General features: G+C 42.2%; 1 protein-coding gene across 2 annotated transcripts in view; it reads right to left on the bottom strand.

Annotated features, from left to right (window-relative positions):
- Positions 1-17,233, bottom strand: part of DNAI4 (dynein axonemal intermediate chain 4) — a 779,679-nt gene that overhangs the window by 572,867 nt on the left and 189,579 nt on the right. For both annotated transcript variants that reach the window (XM_069641948.1, XM_069641947.1), the window contains one exon: positions 1,158-1,314. In XM_069641948.1, the coding sequence (XP_069498049.1) occupies positions 1,158-1,314 (157 nt within the window). The remainder of the gene's footprint in view (positions 1-1,157; positions 1,315-17,233) is intronic.

Raw genomic sequence — 17,233 nt, 5'->3', positions numbered from 1 at the left:
CTGTGATGATGTCCGATGAAACACAGGAACTTCACTGGAGACCAGAACCAGATAAAGTGAGTCCAGTTCCGGGCAAGTAATGGAGCACCAGGCTCGTTGGTTCTAAAGCGAGTGACCTGGGAGACAACTCCCAAGCTGGACTCCGCTGAATCCAAATACCAGTGAAAGGATGAAAATACTTGGTGCCAGCAGTTTAAGGTGGAGCAGCATACTGGACGCTACATCCCTGGGACACTCACAGTCCTGAACTCATATGCTTTTGATGGGTGTCACCCACGTTGCAAACAGCTGACTCCCGCGCCAAGCCTCCAGCACGCCCATTCATTTCAATGGGCTCTCACCCGCCAAAAACAAAATCGGGTGTTTTCACTCGCCTTGCCGACCCAAAAGGTTGAGCGCTATGGACACTGTTTCGTGAGATATCGAACCTGGATTTGCACAGTAGGTTATTTAACATAAGCCCCGATACCATCTTTAGTTAACCATCTTGACGCTTTCAAATCAGTTAGCCATCTGTAAATAACAGTAATAATAACCAAAATGGCTGCTCACCGAGACAAACGGCAGTGCAAACACTCGGGCCTCTAAAATTCTAAACCCAACTTTTTATATAATTTATAGCAATGCTTTGGGCTCACACATAGGAGGTGCACCACCTAATTGAGCCAGTAGGCAAAAACACAAAAGCGAACACCCACGGGTGTGGGGGGGAAGGGGGGAGAGAGAGAGAGAGAGAGAGAGAGAGAGAGAGAGAGAGAGAGAGAGAGAGAGAGAGAGAGAGAGAGAGAGAGAGAGAGAGAGAGAGAGAGAGAGAGAGAGAGAGAGAGAGAGAGAGAGAGAGAGAGAGAGAGAGAGAGAGAGAGAGAGAGAGAGAGAGAGAAGGAGGGATAGAGAGAGTTTGGTTTTGTAGATTCCAAATAGGCACAGGGATTAATTGCACTATTGGCCAATGAACAGTACACCAATAATATATGGTCTTGTCTCCATAATGATTAGGGTACTTGAGACATCTTGTTGAAAAAGAAAACTAGCCATTAACACAGATACTTCATTTTAACAAGTACTACGGGCATTTCTAAATGTATTGTGACACTTTGGTATTAAAGCGGTGGCACCTTCAGTAAAATTGCACAATATGTAATTTGAAATATTCATACTTGACACTTTCAGCTTCCTCGGAATCCATGGATATAAACATGTCTGCCATGTCCAAAAACCATATTGTGTCCGTCTCTGTTAGGAACACATCCACCATCTTACTAAGGTCTACTTCAGTAACGTGTTCCCGTACCTCCTCTCTTCTGATTAATATATCTGCAATAAAATAAAAAGAAACAACTGTTAGTCTGGGTTTAGCAGAAAATAAGACCTATTAGACTAATACTAGGCAGACCCAGGCAGGTGGGCTCCATGGACCTTATATCTTCGCAGAATAAACTGGGCTAAAGAATCAGGTATTTTGCAGCATCCACTGCACTATCCATTAATTTTTATTTTAGTTGCTATACGGCCAAAATCCGAAACAGATTACTTAAGTAACAATAAATAAAAAGATGAAAAACAAAATACTGAAAAACACCAATATCGTTTGATAAAACAATAAATAAATTACAAGATGGTTGTCTGAGAAAAGTCCAAATGACAAAATAGCTAAAAAACACTTCTACATTAGGAAAATCGCTTCTACAGTGAGCTAAATTGCGATTGGTTCTCTGTGCTAAAAAAATCAAAATGTTTCCTTTTAGAAAATCGAAGCCGGGATGCATTTTCCAGCTCTCACCACACTTTAAGCACATGGGGCCTAATTCATGGAAGTATTTTATAATGGCGCAATCCCATAGGAAAACTTTCCATGAATCAGGCCCCTGGTGAGGTTCTATGACAGTACAGGATTCTTATCCAAAACTCCCTTCTCAGAATGTCTACAAGGAAATGTGATGACTTTGCGCCTTGAGGTGGCCCTCTGAATTTGAGATGAATGGGCTGAATGAAACGAGGCATCTAATCCGGATGGATCTTTTCGGCGCTTCCTACAAGGAAACTATTATGGGAGGTTGAATAGTAGGGTAATACATGGGGCATGATGCAATGGGTTAAGGGGGATTAAGGGTAAGTGAAAAATACAGGTAAGGGGATCACTCATTTTTTAGTTTCAGCTATTAGGTGGAGCTTAAAGGGATGGTCTAGTAAAAAATTTTATTTAAAAAATAGATAGGCAACATAAAAAAAAATACTAGCATTCTCCGTTTTAAAACTTCCTATGTAAAATTTTTAGCTATTCAAGCTCAAAATTCGCAAAAGCAAGCACACAGGCGCCTCCATTTTGTGAAATGGAGGCCCTCCTGTGCTGGCTTTTGCTTTTGCGGCACTAATTAAGGAAAAGCCAGCCAGCTGTAGTAAACAAAAGCTACCGCTGGGTGGCTTTCCCTTCATTAGTGCTGTAGGCGGAGGACAGGGACCGGAGACCAGAGCAGGAAAGCTGCAGCTGAATCTCGGTAAGTGCTATTTATTTTTTTTTAAAAAATAAGCACTAGCTGCGTTTTTTTTTCTAAGTTTTCCGGGTTGGAGGAGCCCGGAAAACTTAGAAATAAAACCGCAGCTTTAAAAACGTTGTATTTATGTTTGCGGTCGCTTTTGAAGCGACCGCAAACATAAATACAACGTTATTGTGTTGGAAAACGCTGCGGTTTTTCTTTCCAAGTTTCTCAGGCTCCTCCGGCTCGGAGCACCGGAGACCCAAAGTGATAGCCACAGCAGGCAGAAGCACAACGCGGTTGTGTTGGAAAACGCTGCGGTTTTTCTTTCCAAGTTTCTCAGGCTTCTCCGGCTCGGAGCACCGGAGACCCAAAGTGATAGCCACAGCAGGCAGAAGCACAACGCGGTTGTGTTGGAAAACGCTGCGGTTTTTCTTTCCGAGTTTCTCAGGCTCCTCCAGCCCGGAAAACTTAGAAAAAAAAACGCAACTAGTGCTTATTTTTAAAAAAATAAATAAATAGCACTTACCGAGATTCAGCTGCAGCTTTCCTGCTCTGGTCTCCGGTCCCCGTCCTCCGCCTACAGCACTAATGAAGGGAAAGCCACCCAGCGGTAGGAAGTTTTAAAACAGAGAATGCTAGTATTTTTTTTATGTTGCCTATCTATTTTTAAAATACAAATTTTTACTAGACCATCCCTTTAAGTTCCACCTACATGCTAAAACGATTGCATTGGAGCACAGATAGGAAGAAGATGGCCTGTGAGGACGGGCCCAGAGCGTTGTTTGGTTATTCACCAATCCATTGGCAGTCCAAGGCCATGGTAATCCCTATAACCATTCCCACCTGCTACCTGCCTCTCTCCAACCAAAGCAATATTGGATTGTTTTAGAGAGCTGTGTAATGCAACAATGTAGAGAAGCAAGTGGACGCATTCTCCCTAGTCATCGCCCCCCCAACCCCACCCTGTCCTATTGGAGTTGCAAACAAAGAGCCACAATTGGGAACCCATACACAAGTTCATGCACAAGTTTATGCAACATGTTCATACCACGTTGATTGTTTGAAAGATGATATGCACTCAGACAGCCATTCAGAAGATACCCTCATGTTGAAACAGTGCAGGAAAGCTACCAAGAAGGATGTCCCTTTCCGAGTTAAAGAAATGCAGCCATGAATACAATGGTGTGTGACATGATTGCACGTTAAAACAATGTCTAATGACAGCAAAAGAATGTCCTAAAGAACATATATGAACCTATGCTGAAACAATTTGAAAATACTTACGAATCATGATGTAACTGAAGAACTAAGAGAAACATGTGCTCCATGGTGCAGTACTTATGAACACAAAGAAGAATGAAGTGACTCACTGATCAATACCTGTAAATACACTGAAACACAAGGTAGAAAGAATACGTAGAAGCTTGCTTATAAGAGGTTTAGGATGACCATTATAAGAATATGGACGACAGCTCACGTCAATCAACCCAGCTACCTCAAAACATGAGCCCAGTATCTTAATGTGCAAAGATGATGTAGAAGCTGTTTTCCTTGCGAAATAAAGGAGTACATTGGCTTTGAACCAAAGACGCTATTTCGAGAGATGAATGAAAAACACAAAGGGAGTCTAACGAGCAGACCATGTGCGAGGACATATTTCCCAAAGATTAGGAGAAACAAGAACATTTACCAATGCCAAATGTTGGACAATTAAGAGGGCATAAAGTTAATATGGGATAGAGTGAGCAAGTCCCTAAAGGCCAAGAGGAGCAAATGCACCCAGCATAATTGATTTAAATGGTGTTAAATGCACCATCAATATGGACAATTTCACGGTCTTGTAACATGTGAGGAAGAGCTCGCAAACAAGGGCTATTCATTAAGTCTGAAGCTAAGATAATGATGTGCCTACACTCCCTTGAATGTCCCGAGACAGTGCAGACTGGCAAGGTCAGGCTTTAAAAAGAAGACACTGGCATAAGGCCTACCGATGAGAGAGGGTAGAACTAATTGGAAAAACAAGGGGAGACCTGACGTATCTCCAACCACCTGGGTTTAGTTTCTATGTACGTGCTGCTAGCAAGCCGAATGTCCAAGGCTGGATTTGGGTTGCCAACCAATTAGAATAGCCTGCCATGCACTTTTACATACAATGTTGCAAAGTATTATTCCGCTGCCATATTCTCTGCTATGACGAATACCTTACACCACATGAATAGAAGTAGCTGAGGGTGTGTCTCACAGATAATAGACCACCAATGAGGGACTAACATGCATATGTTCTATACGTAGACATGTTTCCTTAATCCAATCCAACCCCTCGATAGGTTTTTGCAGCTTGCCACGTAGGATGATGTCATAGATGACGCATCTAGCATTACATAAACTAAGTATATCTGGAAATACAGTGTGATACCTGTATGAATCGATTTGATGAGTGTTTATTTGCCCTGCTTTACTTCTTTGAGATTAAAGCAGTAGTTTACCATCTCCTTTGGGTCTGTCAGGTTATTTGGTCTGGGATATTTTATTGGTAATTCCATCTAGCACACAGATGCTTCAAGGTGCTAGAGCACATTTGGTAACAGTGTGGATGGTTCTGGTCTAATCATCCTAGAGCCCAGACCTAGAACCCAGACCTAGATTCCCAGACGATGGACGCCTCCCACCATAAGCCAGATGAGCGCAGAGTTCCCTGCAGTGAGCGGTGCACAAAAAGAATCACGTGATCAAGATATGGTTGACAGGTCCAAGAAGAAATTCCTGTTCGGTCCCCGCAGGTGCCCGCGGACGAAAGGCAAACTGATTGATTGTGGGAACGTCGATGCCGGGGGACTCGAGCTGAGTAACAGACGTGAGTAGACCATTGCAGTTGGTAAAAACATATGGGGGAGAGATTGTAATTGTGTTATGTTGAAAATAAGAGACATAAAGAGTAACTGGATTTTTGGGGATTATGAAGGGAAGAGAGATAAAAAGATACCTCAAATTCATGGGCTCAAGAGAGGCGGAAAGCGTACATGCTGTAGTTCCATATCAGAGCATTAAGGATTCCTAAGGGCAGAGCCTATTAGAAGAGCATGGATTAAACTCCCAGAGGAGGTAATAAAAAGAGTGGAGAATACCCCCACTATGGCAGTGGGGAAAGACATACGTAAAGGGGAATATATATATATATACGCATATATATATATATATATATATATATATATATATATATATATATATAGGAAGTGCACATATATAAAGGGTATAATATGATTGTATAGAAGATAACGTGTTTAAAATAAACAACAAAAAACAAAGAAAGAAAAGCGCAAATAAATAAATATTTTTTCCTTACACTTTGTGACAAAAGATCAACGTCAATTAAAAGGCTAGAATTATATGAAACTAAAATAGAAATAAAAAAGACAGTTTGAAGATACTAACAAGCCAAGAAAGAATATAAAAATAATTAACAGAAAGTGTAAACGAAGGAGCTAGAAATATAGTGTCAAATACATTTTGTTTACAAAAATAATAAGTAAACGTAGAGAAAATATCCTAATCTCCTGGAATACGAGTGGTGATTGATGGTGCCTACCCAAATATATTGAAACAATATATTTAATTAATTTGGAAGTAAGAGAAAAATGTGAGTAAGTAATGACAGTCTTAATTGGCATGTCGTAATGGAAGAAACACCTCTCACACACCTGTGCAGAACGCTGCCAAGATATACAGCCAAGAGTATGCAGTACCATTCCGAATGGCATAAGGGCACGACCAATGAGAAATGTATGCCCTGGCCTCCCAGAGGATAATTGGCAAAAACGGTATCTGACGAGATATTTACATGCCACACATAAGGGAAAGAAGCTAGAGAAAAGAATGGCAGTATAACTTTGGAAAATGTATCAGAATGAGAAAGAAGACCCAGTCTATAGGGAGTGGATGCTTAATCAGCATAAAGGGGAAGACGTAACACATTCAGCTCCTCTTTGCCCTCCCGAGAAACAAGACAGAGAATAAAGAGAAGGGATTTTACCCTCTAATGGAATTGAAAGCAGCAGCAGGGTATGTTAATCCACCATACAAACCCCCTGCATCTACTAGTGAAGAGACTGAGGAAGAGAGCAAAAGTAGAGAATGCAAATATATACAGACACGCGATGAAAGTAACCAGCGTGATGAGTGTTGGGGAGAATTCTCAAAATGTGCTAATTCCGCTCTACCTTAGAGACTCCCAGCTCTTTTACTGAACTTTAGGACTCTGTTCTTTTTAATTCTGTTTGTTTTCTGTGTTTTTTTCTTTTGGTTATGTAGTTTTAGACAACGCCATAGGCATCATCTTTTGTATTTGTGTTACACTGCACCCTCAGTACAGTGACACAGGGATGTCTTTTTAGACTTCCCAAAGGTTTAAATACCCTCTCTGGAATAAACTACTGTTTCCCAGAGAATGTAAAGGGAAATTGACTTTACTCGTCTTTACTAAATTCATAGACCCAGCACACACCATCTTACAATGGAGTGCTGGAGGGCTTACTTAGTATCCCCTGTGTCTAACTAAACACTCTTGTAGCTGTCAAATGCTACCCTTTTCTATTGAAATGGCTGGTGGCAGTGGTTTTATAATGAACTACCATGATTTTTCCCGACCGCGAACACCGGTAGCTAAAAATCGGGGCGGCCATGTTTTTCAAGATTGCACGCAAGACCCCTCTGTAAAAACAGACTCGGGTCAACTTTTTTCACCGTTTCTTTGTGGAAAAGTCCTTCTGGTGTTTAACTCTGCACGCCAAACTAGGTTTGTGAGCCTTTGGCAGGCTTCAGGAATGAAGTCCGCCCTTGGCGTCTCAGTGTCTGCGGTGGACAGGAAGTGAGGGAGGTGCCCGAAACTCCCTGTGCTTAGTCTCCTAGGAGACCCAAATGCACTCTGGCATGATTGGCTGGCTGACTGTCCGGCAAGTGAAAACAGCAGGTGTCCACAACCTTTGTGGAACACTCCCGTCCCTTGCACACCCTTGTAGTTGAAAACACAACCAAATTCTCTTGTGTCATTTCAAAAATAAAACTTTATAAAGGGATGATTTCGTCATCCATGAATTGTGTGCCCCAAATGGGGTTGGTTTAGACAAATAATAATTCAACGTACAATTTGTCACAGTTTATAATCAACCTATAAAACCTAAAGTAAACTGATTTTTACAATACATGGTATTCATAGTAACTATTTTTCATAGTCCAGACAACCAAATATTAACATTTACAGTTCAAATGACTTATAGTAGACAATTTGTACTTGATTTGAACTCCTAATCCAATGCGTCTAAGTAGGCAGAGTCAAAGTTTTCAAGGTACAGTATGCTTTACGTGTTTCGGGGCGAATAGAGCCCCTTCTTCAGAAGATGTCTACTAGACGTGTTTTCTCTTCAATTCATCTGTATCGACAGTAGAAAGTATATTGTTATTTTAATCATAATGATACATCATAATCCCTGTCTGTCATGACTGGATTTTTCTTAATGTATAATCACCTGTTCATTTCTTAGTGTGGTCTCAATTGGAGATACAAATTCCATCTTGATCGGTATATCTTTTTCAATCCTAAAAAAATATAAAGGACAGCCACCCTGGCTGGAATGAATGGGAGAAAACTGTGTAAAAGACTAGTCTCCAGGTCTGGAAAGCAGAGTCGACCACTGGAATGAATAAACCGAAGACGAGCTGGAAGAGGACAGCTGCTGCAACCACTGGACTGGTGGTTTGCCCGGTGAATCCCTGCTGCAAATCCGAATCGCCAGAACTCCATTTGACAGAGCAGCTCCTTCAAGGGCGGCTTCTTCCTTTGAGTTGGTGGGACCAATCAGCAGAGAAGATACCTGGATACCATTCTCAATGCTGGTTAAGGTATATCCAGGGAGAGGGAAACCAGTTTGTGTCTTGAAGTAACGGCTTCTCGAACCGAAGTGACTCCATTTTGTTTGCTCCGATGATGATCCCATGCAGTGCAGGAGTCCCCCAACGTCCTCCCTCTTGTCCCCACGACTGAGGCTCAGGAACAGCGAGATCTGCGGGAAGTGCCAGGAACCAACGTCTTCAGCTGCATCTTTTTGCTTCACATTAAGGTACTGTGCCATCCGGTTGAGAGATCCTAACTCTCGCGGTGAAAGTTTGTGAAACTTTCCCAACTTGCAGGCCTAATCAGCTTGTGACCCAGCATATCAATCTTTTTCGTCTTAACTACTTCTGAGAACTTTTACAAAGACTTCTCCATTTGTCACCAGAACTGATCTGTCCTATCCAAGAACACTAGACTATTGACTTTGGCCTGGCCTATTGAAGTGAACAGACCCTCCTGGTACACTGATCCTTTACATTGCCTAACAGAAGTGTTTTCTAATCCATTGTACAAACTTATGTCTTTCTCTTCCCATTGAAAGTAATTGAAGTGCAATTTGGCCCCTTTTTCAGGGGAGCGCACTGTCCCTACAACTTCGAGTTTGTTACTGTAGTATATTGGTGTTTCATTTTAAGTTGATTTCTACTAGTGAATGTTTTCTAAATGATTGTGTAAATAAATGTATAAGTATTTTTTACCAAGAAACCTTGAGTGTAAGTGTCTACTTGAACCACTGTGATTGTGATACTTCCGTTTAACTTCAGACACTGCTCACATTCCCTCTTGGGATAAGCCTGGCTGCTCAGCTCGCTACCAAAACGTGTGTGGTACAGACTTATTCCAAAGGTTGGTTTTTGCTTACACCTGTAGTCCTAATTGTGTGTGGTGTTCCCAGAGGGTACTGTATGCAATTCTGCCTAACAATGAGAGAAAGGATAAACAGATAAAGATAGAAGAAGAGGTAGAGAAAGATAAGAAAGCGAAAGAAAAGGAAGAGGAGGCTACATAAACAAGAAAGAGAAAAGGAATGTAAGCAAAGGGAAGAATGAGGAAAATATGAGGCAAAACAGGAGAAGGATCGCTAGAAGAAAGACGAGAAGAAATAGAAGCCCAAAGATTGAAAGCACATAGGTTACAAAGAAGGCGAGTGGAAGAGGAATTATAGGAAATAAGGAGAAGGGAGGAAAAAATGAACAGAAGTAGGGTATTTAAAGACAACGAGATTGAATATCTATGACGTAGAAGTACTGTACCCATAGAAATGCAAGAGCGAACTGAAGAAGAGAGAGTGTCACAACCGTTTCGTGGAGGGTGGCGAGGACCATTAGATATGCCAACATGGAGAGAAGAAGATACAGAGAGCATAGGAACAAGAATGTGGAAACTATATAGACAAATGAGGGATAAAGAAGAGTACAGAACTCAAGAGGGCGAACAAGAAGCTTCGTTTAGAGGAACAGGAGGAAGCTTAGATGACGTCAGAGTAAATGATCACAAAACTATATCCTTAGGTGGGTTAGATCTTGAGGACGTGGAAGGGGACAATAGTCATACAAGTTGCAGCATAATAATTTCAGACCAGGAAAGGAAACAGAATAAGATGTGGGAAGAAGGCGCATATGGATTTTCAAGAGAATCAAGCATAGATAAAGGGGTAAAATGGTGAGATCTAGAGGACCCTATTAGAAAAACACTGGAACCAATACCATATACTGAACAACCACAACGTACAGTACAGGGGATGCGTCTCCGCCCTATGTGAGCAGACTAAGGGCATTGCCAGGGAGAAAACAAGCAGGCGATGATAATGCTGGCTGGAAGACAAGCAGTGAGTGTAGGTATGGCAAAGGATTAGGGTTTTCACCTTTCCCACTATTAGAGAAAGGAGGAGGTCGACCATAATACATACCATGGCCACAAATGGATCATTTAAAATGCACACTGCCAAGTATTACTTACGGTGCAGGAAAATGGATTAAGGAATTAGAGAAAAGGATGTCAGGAATGACTTTAGCAATAGGCGATACACAAGACCTATTATCAGCCATCCTAGGGGAGAGATCTGATGACAGTTGGAAAAGAGCAGGGTATCCAAAAGTAACTGTGCAAAACACAGTGCACAAGGGGAGCCATTTAAAAACTGTAGAGCAGACCTATGGCGAGCGCTTAGAGTACGCTATCCAGATACATCGGATATTGGGGCGATAATGACTAGGAAGATGAGGGAGGATGAAGAACCCATTGCTTTTATTCAGGATATTCAGGATATATGGAGTGCAGGGACGCATGAACCATGGGATAAAACGGTAGCGTTATTTTACCACATATTTTACCACATATTAAGTTAGTGACTGCCAGAACCAGTAGAGAGGCAGGTGGGAATGGAAGCAAAACCTTGGTCAGACATAGAGTTGTCAATCGTGCATGATTGCAGAAGAAAACTGAGGGTAAAAAGCAAGAGGTGAAGTTGGTGCAGAAAACATTATCAAAGTTTGTCATAGAAGGAGCAGTGTTGACAAATAATGAGGGAGGCACAGCGCAAATAGTACAGTTCCCACAGCAAAATAACATAGCCAATGCCCAAGATCAGAATGGGTATAATTATATGCCAAGAGGCAGAGGGAATGGGCCTCAAGGAGGAGGACAAGGCGGATTTCAAAACCCTCAAGCAATGTGGGGGATTTAATGATGGACAGCCCTATACATGTTGGAGGTGTGGAAAAATAGGACATGTGGCTAGAGAATGCAGGAGTAGAGGAGGCATGCAACAACAGAATTCGCAATCTCGAAGAGGGGGGACATGATAAGCTCCCCAATATAATACATATTCGCAAGGATGTTATGCCCAAGATCACATGCACAATCAAGCATATGAGCCACAAACACAGCAGTTTCAGCAAGTGCCAATACAGACACAATTGCCACAACTACAGCAATTCCAACAAGTACCAATGCAGACACAGTCATTTCTGGGGCAGCAACAGCAAGCACCTAAGAAAATGCAACAGGCACCCACACAACAGATACAATATATTCCAATGCAACAGACAGGTGCATCACAATGGCAGATGGATACGGGAGCTACACACGTATTTAAACCCAAATTAGGGTGTGTGACTGTGGTAGGACGGAATCCTTTCAAAGGCACAGAGATTAATTCATACCCACAATAGGATAGCCCACAGGACGACTTGATGTGTTCAGTACTATCTGTAACATCAGACCCCCCCAGAGGCACCAAAGGTCAAAGTGGCGATAGGAGGCAAGACATGTTCATTTCTTGTAGACATTGGAGTGACTCGTTCCTGTGTCCGTGATGGAAAATATCCAATGTAAGGCATTGCCATGAATGCTCAGGGAATTTACTGGGGTAATGAGTTTAGTTCCATTTACAGACGAATTACCAATTTCTATAGGGGAACATGATATGTCCATGCCATAGCTATACTCTAAACAGTCACCGGTGAACATACTAGGATGTGATTTAATGACAAAACTTAACATGACAATCTTTTAATTGTGAAGGCATAGTGTGTTCAACCCCAGGGATTCATTATATAAATGTAAGGGAACTTATATTAGCCTTTGCAGGAAAGAAAGCCTGAAGAGGAGTACCTCTAGACAAGGAAGTGTTTTTATATGGAGCGAACGTTATATTATCATGGTTACCTAAATTGATAGGTAAAATAATAATGATGCCTGACAAAATGATGAGGAAAGGCAAGTTATTCATCCAGAAAGGGTGATGCTTCATGGGACAGATGATGAGGGAAGAGGATGGAGAACAGTGATAGCCCTCAATGAAGGATATAGACTGACAGACTTGACAGATAAGGAACTATTTAGGGATGACTATTCAGATGATGAATTAGTATTCTTTAAAAGTCCCACTTATTGGATTAAAGTTGAGAGCACAGCAGTACCACAGAGAATGGCATTGGTAAGAAATGCAAAAGGTGTTAAGTATCTTATGGACCATGTGACGTGGGCCTACTGAAAGGAGTAGGAGTGTTGAAAATAAAGCTTAAATCAGGAGCTATTTTGCCACATGCAAAAAAATACCCGATGTCCAGGGAAACGGATGAGGGGATATTCAAAACTATATCCGCCCTAATGAAGCAAGGAATTCTGGTACCATCTAATTCTCCATGCAACACAGCTGTGTACCCTGTCAACAAATCAAACGGGGGTTGTGGATATTTATCCAGGACCTTCTCCCTTTAAACCATATAGTCGAGGCAGAGTTTCCTTTAGTTACAAACACTGTGACAATATTGTGCAATACCCCATCAACAGCCAGGTATTTTACTGTTGCTGATTTGAAAAATGTATTTTTCTCAATTCCCTTACACAAGATTTGACTTCCTTTCATATAGAATAATTCACCTTAAACATACTCGATTGCCTCAGGGGTACTGTGTGTCCCCTTCTATCTTTAACAGAGTCCTTCAGATGGACTTAGGAAATGTTGAGCTCCAGAGTGCCATTATTCAATATGTGGATGACATTTTAGTGTGCAGTGAAACAGAAGAAAAATGTAGAGAAGACTGTCAAACCGATGACGATACTTGCAGAAATAGGGTACAAAGTAGTGTAAGGAAGGCATGGTATCTAAGTAAGACAGACACAAGTGACCACAGCTCAAGGGTGTTCATTGAACCTTATCAAGGGTGTGATAAACGGCTACCTAAAGCTACGACCATCAAACAATAATAATGCAGTCCTAATGGAGTTTCATCGAAATAAAAGGGCCTATACTTAAAAACCTATTGCCAATCCTTACCGCTAAGTTACAAATAGTGTGGGGTAATGTTCATGAAAAAGAAAGAAGTGTTCACAAAATGCTAAGTCAGGATGTTCAGGGCGTTGGCCTCCCTTCCCCATGTTTTTAGCACGGGACAAGACGGTTCACTCGAGCATAGCACACTCTTGGGCTTCTTCGGCATGAGGACACAGTTCCTTTAACCAACATCAGGGCCTTCTGTGCCCAAGTCTCTCACGTTCAAAGTCTCCTGATTCAGGGGGACGGATGTACCAAAAACAATGGAAAAAGTTCCTTTCCAACTATTAAAGTCGGGCAATTCGCTCTTCACCCTGGATACCCCCTTAGCCGACTCATTTTTTTACCACATCTTTCTTTGGGATCCCCCTCTTCTGGGCTGAGATCCTTTTTATAAAATTAGCCACCCTCATCTGGTTTCAGACCAATCTCAGTTCGATTTAGCTATCGAAGACTTTCGAATGTGCATGGGATTTAGCTTGACCCGTTGCAGGACCACTTGGATTTAGCAGTTCAATAATTCTCACACGCTCAGTTGGATATCAAACAGAGACCTTTGAATGAGCACCAACGTGGCGCCAGACTACTCTACTATTTCGGTTTCACAAAGTTCAATTACATATGCCTCATCTTTCTTCATACAATGTTGCTGCTTGAACCTTGCTCGTAACACAGTCCAGTCTGCTATCAGTCTCACCGACTCACTGGCTGTGTTCACTGGCGCTGCTTTGTTGTCGGCGGCAAGGACAGTACCACGGCAGCAATCGCTTCTCCCCACCTTGGCTATCAATGCAGGAGGGCCCTGTGTACCTTTGAAACACACTGCACCGTTGTTCAGCTGTAATTCCCGGTCTTATGTTTCTTTTCCTTAAGGCTTCTTGAAAGTCGCGGTCTTCTTTGAAAAGGTCAAGGGTAGTTCCCTCCTTGCACCCTTCTCTGGTCTTACCGCCTTTCTCATTGGTTTAAACTGCCATCTCAGAATTGCTGCTTCCTCGTGCCCTTTGCCTTGCTCAGAGTGTGATTTCATGCTCCGCCTTTTATCCGTGTGGGAAAGTGTGATGGAAGTCAGGTATGTTTAATTATCAGTAATTGCCTGACTCTGCCTGATGCTTGTGTTGGGACATGTCAGGTAGATGGTTCGAGTGTTAGTCATTGTCGCTCATGATGAACTATCCATGAGAAGGTGTTTGTGTCAGGAAAGGGATGGGGGTGTTGAGCTTCTAGGTATCCTACCTGGTAGGATGGGGAAAAGGTGTTAGAGGGAAAGGAATACTGTGTCTCACCCTACAGTGTCCCACTTCCACTCTCCGAAGATCCTCATCCAGGTGATCCTACTGCACTGGTCCACCCCCAGGAACTGGATCCAATAGCAATGGCCATGTCCTGGCCACCTGGATGACAGATCCCCGGGGACTAGCGGGTGAGACACCTTCAGGTTTCTCACAATAGACAAAGGAGAATTACAGTATTGTCAAGAAAAGGTATTATACATAGGACAGTTAATCTCACATAAGAGCAGAAGCCATTATGAGAACCGTACAGCCAAACACAGTGAGACAAATGCAGCAATTTTTAGGTCTATGCAATTATTGCAGGGCCTGAGTCTTTGATTACAGTAGATACATTTGAGCCCTTTTAAAAGAGCTCAAAGAAGCACAGGTGGCTATAACTAAATTAGTGTAGACAGAAGACATGACTGAAGGATTTAATTAATTCGAAAATGCAATTAGTACAGCTCTTGTATTAGGGATTCCAAATTACAGTGAAGAATTGTACTTATTTTCCCATTCAACTGGAGAAGTCATGACAGCAGTTCTTACACAGAAAACAACATTAGGGCATGAGCATAAACCATTAGCTTATTACAGTGGGATTCTAGACCCAGTTATGAAAGGACACTATCCTTTTGCAATCTTTGGCATCTGCTGCATGTGCCATAGAAAAGGTTTCAAGTATAACTATGGAGTGTTCTGTAACTCTATTTGTAGAACATGCATTATTTGCAATTCTAGAGAAACCCAAAAGTACGTTGACCACTCAAAGAGCATTGGGGTACAAGTTAATTATCTCAAACCCTGCGATTAAAATTGTAAAGTGTAGTATAGTGAATCCAGCAACTTTCAAAGCTGAACCAGTGGGAGAAGATGATGATGTGCATGACCGTGTTACATACACTGAATGTTATAATGATATTCCCCATCTTAGAGAGAATGCTATAGGAAGAGGGGACGTAGTTTTCATTGATGGTTCATCCACAATTGACCAACAGACTGGGGTGATGCGTTCACGATCAGCAATAGTAAGGGTGACTCGAGAGGGCCCCTTTGAAGTACTAATGAGTAGAGAAGTACTAATGAGTAGATGATTACCGTCAACCTATTCAGCACAGGCTGCAGAATTAGATGTGCTTATTGATGCGCTATGAAGTTTTGAAGATGTGGAAGTGATGGTGTACTCTGACTCCACCTATGTGACTTCAACAGTACACGCAGGCCTAGCACATTGGAAGAGGAGAGTCTTCCTCCGCGCAGACAGCACTCCAGTTCAACAAGCAGGGCTATTGGACAAACTCATTGAAGCCTTAAGCTTTTCAGCAACCATAGCCACCGTGAAAAGTGCAGCGCATTCAAAAAGAACAGACTTGATCTCTCACGGGAACAAAGCCGCAGACTTAGAGGCCAAACGTGCCACATATTATTCAACTATGTATGAAGATCAGTTAAAGGATTTGTAGAAAGCGGAAGGCCGATGCATGCAAGTTCAAGAAAGAGATAATATGACGTCCATTGTACAGTTAATTGAGAAACAAGGACGAGCATCACAAGAAGAAAAGGGGCTATGGAAGAAGCAGGGATGTTCTTTATCCCCCACTGAGACAATGTGGAGACAGGATAGTACAGAAAAGCCAGTTATGCCTCTAGCATTGTTGAGAGTAGCAATGGAGCAGCTCCACTATCCCACGCATGTGACTCGAGAGAGTGTAGCTGCTTCTATAGCAGAAGACTGGTTCATACCGAACCTCAGTGAACATGTGGCACAGTTCATTGTAAACTGTATTTTGTGCCAGAAATTCACGGCAGGGCACACCCTGCGAACTGTGAGAGGACTAATCCAACATTTGCACATAGATTATGTGGATATGTTGCAAACAGTAATTGCTATCGGTACATGATAGTTGTAGTTTGTCCCATTTCCAGATCGATTGAAGCAGGTTTGTGCACGCATCCTGATGCTGCATGCGCTGCAAAGTTTTTAGTGTGCAAGGTATTTCCAAGATAGGGGGTGTGCGAAGTTTTGTGATCCGATAACGGACCGCATTTTGTGAATGAACTCTTTGAAAGTATAGTCTGACTATTAGGCATCAAGCATAAGTTTGCTTCGGCCTATCACCTGCAAGCCAATGGGATATGTGAGGGATTAAATGGACTTCTGAAGGAAAGGATAGCAAAGCTTCAATTGACATTAAAGAAAGGAAGGCTACATTGCCTACCCTTTGCATTATATGCACAATGAAATCAACCTGATTCAGATCACCATAAAACGCCTGATGAGCTGGTGACTAGGCGCCGAATAAGAACTTCTCTCACCCCCCCAACAAGGGCAAATACAGACGCCTACAGTGTAGTGAGGGAATTAGCCGATGAAATGCACGATTATTTAAAAACGATGACTCAAAGTATTTCTTTTATTTCTCAACAGATCAAGCGTCAACAGGAGGGGTCAAATATAAATAAAGAAGACAATTTGCCCATCAATTTGGTAAGCGCATTAAAGACATTGCCGGTATATACAAGGGGCCAGGTGCTAGTAAGCAGGTTTGTGCATACCTGATGATCCCCTCGATTTGAAGGCCTACATGACGTGGAGGACATAAGCCCTACTGCAGTTAAACTAAAGGGAAGAAGGGTGTGGATCCACCTGCATGACATCAAACCCTATAAAAGTGAAGCAACATTGAGCTCTCATGCACCTGCCCACAGCGAAGCAAGTATGCCCAGCAAAGCAAGTACCCACAGTGAAGCAAGAGAAAAGCAAAAGAAAATGACCACAAGATCGATGGCCACAAAACATGGATAAAGAAAGCTGAAA

The sequence above is a fragment of the Ambystoma mexicanum genome, chromosome 1q (assembly GCF_040938575.1).
Source record: "Ambystoma mexicanum isolate Mex_15411 chromosome 1q, UKY_AmexF1_1, whole genome shotgun sequence".
NCBI classification, from domain to species: domain Eukaryota; kingdom Metazoa; phylum Chordata; class Amphibia; order Caudata; family Ambystomatidae; genus Ambystoma; species Ambystoma mexicanum.
The sequence above is the reverse complement of the archived record's forward strand: the minus strand, read 5'-3'. Positions and strand labels throughout refer to the sequence as shown.